Source organism: Alligator sinensis, unplaced genomic scaffold, assembly GCF_000455745.1.
Source record: "Alligator sinensis unplaced genomic scaffold, ASM45574v1 scaffold479_1, whole genome shotgun sequence".
Lineage (NCBI taxonomy): Eukaryota > Metazoa > Chordata > Crocodylia > Alligatoridae > Alligator > Alligator sinensis.
Window position 1 is genome coordinate 1,552,321 of NW_005842324.1, and position 7,973 is coordinate 1,560,293.

General features: G+C 37.7%; 1 protein-coding gene across 1 annotated transcript in view; it reads left to right on the top strand.

Moving 5' to 3' along the window:
- Nucleotides 1–7,973, top strand: part of LOC102372483 (A-kinase anchor protein 9) — a 125,361-nt gene that overhangs the window by 74,478 nt on the left and 42,910 nt on the right. Inside the window, exon 23 of the mRNA XM_025210002.1 lies at nucleotides 4,051–4,277. Within this exon, the coding sequence (XP_025065787.1) occupies nucleotides 4,051–4,277 (227 nt within the window). The remainder of the gene's footprint in view (nucleotides 1–4,050; nucleotides 4,278–7,973) is intronic.

Genomic DNA, 7,973 nt, shown 5'->3' on the forward strand with positions numbered 1-7,973 from the left:
AGAAATAAAAAATGGTAAACACTTTAATCTTAGACCTAGATTTTCTCCACTCAGAGCTCATTGAAGGATCAAAGCCTTATCATTAAAGTAAAGAAATATGACTGAATAAACATAAGAAACAGGTCTGTTAAACAGAAATGTGCCACTTTTGCATTAGTCATGTTTTATAGTAGAATAATACTTTGAATTCAGAATATTAAACTAATTTTAATGGGCATTTTCCTTGTTTTTTTTTTCCATCTGCCCTTCAGTTAAATCATGTTCTAGAGTTAGTTGCTTTAGAAAATACTACATCTCCAATGTTATTTATTTATTCTATACCAAAAAAATAAACGGCAGAAAATTATACGTAAATTTTGGGTTGGTGGGGGGAAAGTAATGTAATGAAGTTAGAGTTTTAAAATATGAAGTCTAAAATCTTGCCATTACTTCATGAATTCCATGTTGTAATCCTCTGTTCACTGGCAGAAATAATAAAAAAACAAAACAATTTGGGACTGATGGGAGTGAGAGGTTATTAGCACCAGCTGTTAAAATGATTTGATCAAACTGGTACTGATTCTGAGTAAGTTTTGAGGCCTGAAGCTTTTCCAAATTCATATAATCTATCAGAAGTCTGCTTTTCAAGTTACTTTGCAAAAAGAATACCTTTTTCTTCTTAATAACTCACTGTAAGTGGGGAGAGAGGCTTGTTGAAAGCCTCTGGATAAACGTCAGAGAGGAAAGCAGCAGGCCATCCGTTATAGGCCACCAAATCAGGAGGAAGAGGGGGACGAGGCTTTCTTTAGATAACTGATGGAAGTTTCCAAATGGTAAAAAATGGTTCTCATGAGGGACTTCAGTTATCATGACATCTGCTGGGAGGGAAACAGCAATGCAGAGACTGTCTAGTAAATTCTTGGAGTGTGTTGGGGATATCTTTTGGTACATGTTGTGAAAAGGCCAAAAGCTCTTCTTGATTTCCTTCTCACAAACAGGGAATAACTGGTTGAGAATGTGAAGTGGAAGATGACTTGGACAACAGTTATCATGAAATGACAGCGTTCAAGATCCTGAGGGAAGGAAGGAAGCACAGCAGTAAAATAAAGATGCTAGGCTTCAAAAAAGCAGGCATTAAATCAGGGAGCTCATGGGCATGATCCCATGGGGCAAAAAGGAGTCCAGGAATGCTGGCTATAGTTTAAGGTGGCTGCGTTAAGTGCATAAGAGCAATGTGATGGAAGAATGGGAAGTGCAATAAGGCTAGGGACAGACATTACACACAAACCGGTTTAAGTGATCAGAAGCTGGTTTAAACCTGTAACAGAACAGGCATTCAGTGCACATAAACTAGGTTCAAAATGGCTGAAACTGGTTTGAGACAAACCTGGTTGAATGTAGTATCAGACTTAACTGATTTGGGTCAAACTGGTTTATGCAAGGTCTGTCCTGGACTCCTTCCTGGTTTAACTTAAACCAGAGTCCTCTAGCATCTCAGTATCTGGGCGGGGGGCTCTGTTCCAGAGCAGGACTGACCCTGCCCCTCTACTCCATTGTTGGAGCTCTGACAGAGACTGCAGGCACAGCAGTGTCTGCCCCTTCCCCTTGCCTCATCACTCTCTGCTCAAGCAGGGAAACCCTCCCCTCCCCTCTCCCACAGCACGGACTGTAGCCAGCACATGGTATGCTAGCTAATGCTGAGAGGTGTCTGTGTAAGGCAGACAGGACAGTGTCCGCTTAGGGCTTTTTGGAGCTAATCAACAGGTCAGCTGGTAATGTCCCTCCGTTCCTTCCTTGGAAAAAGTTGTTTAAAAAAAACTTGAACTAATGAGAGGGGCTTTTGTTTTCTTGATGGGTTGCGAAATGCTGTTTTGTCAGCTCCTTGCTGACTCTTAGATACAGCTTGGGGTGGGTGAGGGGGAGAATCCCTTCCTAATCAGAGCGTCCTGCCAGAGTCTGGCCATGCCCCACTTGAGCAAGGGAAGAGAGGGCTGCTGTAGCACCCTTTGGCTTCTAGCCTGAGCCACTGCAGGCATGTGCCCGAATTTCTTCAGTCCAGAAGGAATGTCTGTACGGTCACAAACCGGTTCAGCCTAGCCAGGTTAGACTAACCTGCAAAGATTGAATCATTTCAGGCTCAGGCTTTTTTAATGCCTATCCCTAGCCTAAGAGACAAGCATTGCTAGACACCGATCTCCTCAGTGGTTTGTATCTCAAAAGGAATACTACAAAAAGTGGTCATAGTACTAGGGAAAATTATAAGAGTACTGCATAAGCATGCAGGGAGAAAATTAGGAAGGCCAAGGCACGATTTGAGATGCAACTGGCAAGGGGCTTAAGGGCAATAAAAAGGGATTCTCTAAGTAAGTCAAAGAGGAAAACCAAAGAAACCCTTACAGAATGCAGAAGTCAGTCTAGTTACAATACTTAGTGTCTATAAAGTGCTTTGAAATCCTGTGGTAAAAAAAAAAAAAAGGTGCCATGCTTATGCAAATTCCATGTATCATATTATCTTTCTCTTTATGTTTACATTTTAATAGAGTATTAAGATTATGTTAAATTATATTATCCCCCAAAATTATAAGGCGATATGAAACAGTTACTGAAAATGCCTACAGTAGATTACATTTTATAAATATTAGCGGAAGCAAAAGTAAACAATTCAAACCAAAGTCTATTTTAACTTGATATGGAAGTAACTTTTTATGGGCATCAGATCTTGGCTAGAGTGAAATAAGCACACAATTTGTGATCATTATCCTGGTGCATATCATTTACTATTTTTAGGTATAAATGTGCATAATTATATTAAACACAGTACAGCACATTTTTTTAAAATCTGAGAATAACAATTTGCATATCTCATTGTGGTTGTACACAACCAGCAGTTGCAGTTGTGGGAGGGTTTTTTCAAAAAGGAGCTGGGACATGTTGAAGGGTGAGGCAGCAAAGGAGAAAAATAAATATAGGAAGATTATATAAAACCAGTGTATTAAAAACATCACAAACTTTAAATGGACTAATAACTTGGTACTAGAATTATTTTTCATATATAACAACTGAATGAGCACAGTTTGATTTTAATTTGTCTAATGATCACATTGGACACTTAGGAAAAAATGTTTTTTCCGTAGTTTGATTTTTCCAAACAAACACATTATATAAAGATACTTTAAAGATTATATTGTTTAATTTTTATTGAAAAAGTTTATTAAAATATTTTCCTGCCATATAAAAATCTAAGTCTAAAAAAGCATAGTACTTCTCATTTTCAAAGCACTATACATTGATGTATACATTCAAACATTAATAAAGCAATCTACTGCTAAGGCACATAACTGGATTATCACATTTTCCACACTGTTCTTGAAGATTTCACCCATTGCCTAAAATGTTTGAAAACAACAAAAATATAAACATCCATTTTTCTTGCTTACCTGAAGCCCTGCATTCTAAGTATAACAAGTACCATGCCCTTTGATGATAGTTTATATCAAAATAATGCTTTTGCATCTGATATTGCTTTTCAGACTTGATTATCACGAGGACTGGCAGTACCAGTTCATCTGTTGTTGAATACCGCATCTCAATGAAGTCTTTGTATTTAAAATAAGTAAATTTCTTGAACCATGTATTTGTGTTTATTCACAGTACTGTACTTGGTTACTGATGACAAGTGACTGATTGAACTGGCAAGTTCCCCTGGTTCTCTATATTAAGGGCAATTCTGCAAATCACAATTATTACAAATAATTCAGTAATAAGAGTTTATACGACCAGACTCTTAGGTCCTATAGTAGTACTACCGGGCTGTCCACAATATTATATTCTGTTAGTATCTCCTTTTTCTCTCTCCCTTATACCTGTTTTGTAATTAACATATTCTGTGCATTATTTGTATAAAACTTAGTGTAAAATATATTTCCTTTATGTCTTTGTGGTATCTTGTCTTGAAGGTTGAAGTATTTTATTATTTAATTGCTTCTCTCTCCATTCTTAAATCAAATATGTATTTTTTTTATCAATTTATAGGCAAGAAATCTATTTTAAAAGATTATTATTTTGTTGCAGAAGAACCATCTTCCTCATATCTCACAAGTCATCTAGGAGGTGATGATATTAGTATATGGTCAGCAGCACCTGATGAAGGCCTTGAGCTGACTCAGCATCTCAAAGAAAGCATCTTCGCTGGAGTGGAAATGGACCCTGAAAAAGAGGAACTGATTCTAAATATTAGTTCTCGACTGCAGGCTGCTGTTGAAAAACTTCTGGAAGCCATCAGTGACACCAGCAGTCAGGTAGGATTTCCTCTTTGTAATACGTTTCAAGTTTGTATTGGAAGGTCATCCTTAATTTGTTTTCCTAAAAATATTCTTTGTTTAGTTGTAAACTGTTAGTCCATAAGGAAAGTAGAATATTTTTTAATTTGTTAGGTTCTGATCTTCCAACCCCAGAAGGGCCTTAGAAGCATACCTTTTTACAGCTTTAAAGGCTTGCCATGTGCAACTCCTACCCAAAGTCTTTGTATTCATGATCTCCCAACATGAAAAAAATGTACACTACCTGAAAACTGGAAGTACTTCTCTGTATATTAACTTTTGGTTTTCTGCAATGCTGCAAAAGTAAATGCTCTTTTAAAGGCATGTTCTGCCATATTTAATAGCTAATTTAGGTAATCTTATTAATTTGCTTATAGAAGCACATCATTGATCTGCGTATTGTGTTGATGGGGTAGGCTTGTTTTGGTTTTGTTTCCTGTTTGCGTGATTTTTTTTTTTTTTCTTGGTCGTAAGCTACAAGAAAGCAGACTAGATGCTGCTGATCCATTCTGATGTACCAAAATATTACTATGCATCACTTTTCTTTTCTCTTTTTTGTTGTTGTTGTTGTTGTTGTAAATTAATCCCTTTAGTTTTTATAAACTGGATTTTGAATACACAAAGGAGGGCTTCATTAATGGAGTGGACCATAAAGCTTCTCAGTGAGCTGGCTGTGTGATCTGTGTGGTCAGTAATCTAAGTAGTAGGATAAATTTAATTATGGGGGAAAAAGATTTGTTAGTTCATTGGGCCAACTTTAAAAAGAGGCTAAATGTTGACAAAACATAACTCCGGTTACTAAAATTTATTGGAAAAGTGGCATTTTTCCATATCACTATGCATACATAAACATTTAAAGTATGTCTACAATAGGAACTATAACAATTATTTTCTCCATTAAATATAGGTCCATAATAGCGGTAAGACTTATTTCATGAATTTAAAAATACTGCTTTTCTACTTTTAAATTCAAATACAGATAAAATAAGGACATAAAGATGTGCTAAAACTGACAAAAAGCCAAAACTAGTTTCTCTACCTTTTATCTAATGATGTTTTCCTTTTAGTTTGTTTTTCATGTTTATTGTAGCCAGAAACTTGTATTTTCTTGGGCTCGTGTCCCTTTTGAATCGGTCTTGAATATTGTTGCTTTGTAATAGACGCACGTCTGGACAAATTATACTGCAGAATTAATTTGTGAATATAGTCATCATTATCACCAAATTTGAGGAATATATTCATTCCTCCTAGAAGAGGGAAAGTGAGAAAAATAAAAACAAATGCTAAGCTGTTAAGTACTGCAAACTCTGTCAAAGAATCATAGAGAAGTATGGCCAGAAGGGATCTCAGTGGGTGATTTAGTCCAGGGTGATTGCTTAACTGGAGCCATTTCATCTGGCCTGCAGGACTTCCCAGGGGCCTGAAAATTTGGTGGCAGGGGAGCAATGGGAGTATGAATTGCCTTTTCTCTGCTCCCCTGCTGCCAAATGTTTGGACCTGCAAGCCAAATAATGTGAGACTGCATGCAGGGTTGGGCTCCTGCACAGACAGATTTGTGTGTGTGGAGTCAGGCTGACAGGTTGCATCGACCTCATACATCAACCCTGCACAGGATCCATCCCACAAAGTAATGAACTGTCATCCAGCCCACCTAGTTCAACTCCTTGTTCAAGGCAGAATTATCCTTGATTAAACCATCCCACTCAACTATTTGTCTAACCTGCTCATACAAACTTCCAGGGATTCTAGTCCCTCTGGGTAACTTAAAGTACCCTGATAGTCAGAAATTTCTTCCTAATTACCAACCTAATTATGGCTTGCTGCAATTTAAGGCCGTTGTTCTTTGTCCTGTCCTGTGCAATCGCAACTAGTCTGTCTCTATTCTCTTTACAGCCATCCGTCAGGTATATGAAGACCTTTATCAAATCCCTCCCCCCACCATCTTCCAGACTAAATAATCCTATTTCTTTCAGCGCTTCCTCATAAATCATGTTTCCCAGAACTCTAAGCATCATTTTTGTTGCTCTCAACTGGGCTATTTCTAACTTGTCCACATCTTTCTCAAAGCAAGAAGTTGAAAATGACATCATCCTTCAAGTGAGGTATCAGCAGTGTCAGAGCGGGAGAATCACTTCCCATAACATGTTCTAATAATACAGCGTAGTATGCTATGGGTCTTTGCTGCAAGAAGGACACGCGGTTGGTACGCTGGTACACGCTGACCACAACTTGTGGTCCACTGTAACCCTTACTTCCTTCCGTACAGTATTTCAGCTTAACCAGTCATTCCCCAGTCTGTATTTATGCATGTGGTTATTCTGTCCCAAGTGCAGGACTCTGCACTTGTCCTTATTAAATTTTCATTCAGTTGATTTGTGATCATTTCTCCAATTTATCAAGGATGTTCTGAATCCTAACCCTACCTTTTCAGATTGTCTGCAATTCTACCCCACTGTTAGAGGTTTTCAGTATTGCTGCATACAATATGTATTAGTTTGCTTTATAACATAAAGTAAACAGCAAAGGGTGGAGTAGCTATTTGTCTTCATCTTTATTTGATAAAACCAATCAGAAAGTATACTTCTAAGTCTGCCCTTCTCAATAAGTTATGTTGATATATTTTCACATATTACACTGGTGCTTAGTAGTCCTGTCAAATTATTTAATTTTCATTATAATTTATTTATACAATTATTTTGTATAAGTTTTGACTTTTTTTATTTTTACATCTTGCATGAAAACTCAAATTCATAACGCAGGCTTTTCTCACAGAAAATATAAAATGGAGTATGTAATATTAAAATGTAAGCATACAGACTGTTAAGGGTGTCCCACTACAATATCTAAACTTCTGGTATTTAAACTGTAATGTTGGATTGATAGATGCTTACTTTGGGGTGTCCAGTAATGAAACTTGTTCTGTTCCAGTCCCTGTTTTTGCAACATTAACAAAGGGCAAAGCAAATATTGCTTGGGAAACCATTCTAAATACTAATAGGCAATATACTACAATTTCAGCAAAACAGTGACATAAATGAAGTTGGCAGATCAATCTGACAGATTTAGTTCTATAGGATAAGCTGGTTTGAGACCAGTCTTCTATATCCAGACACAACAATGATAGTACTTGTTGAATTACCAGTTTTACTCGTATAACACTCACCTTTCCTCCAAAAATCATTCCTCAAATATTGGGATGCATGTCTTAAGTAGGGAAGTTGATTTTTCCATGCTGAAGTAGAACTACAGGCATAAAAGCAAACAGACACTGCAGCCCATTGCTCCCAAGTTGTCTGCTGCTTCTCTGCACCCCTGAAAGCAGAAGGGGCAGAGTCCAGTGTTAACCCTCTCATAGCCTGAGCATTTGGCGCTGGCTCACAGCAAGTGAGCTGCTGCATACAGTCTGTAGTATCTTGGTAAGGCTTGTGGTATATGTCATGACCCAAAGGCATGATTTTGTGTGTGCTTCGGCACCAGAATTATCCCCGCCAAGTTGCAGCTTCATTGCACGGGAGAGTTTCCTGTTACGGAGGAAAACCCCAGTGCAGGGACGAGTTTCCCGCCTTTTCTGCAGCTTCTTTTGCAGAGTGCATTGCTCAAGTTGCAAGAGGAATGCACAGTGCAAAAGAGTTCCCGCCACTGGTATGCAAATTCATTCCCCGCTATTGGCTAGTT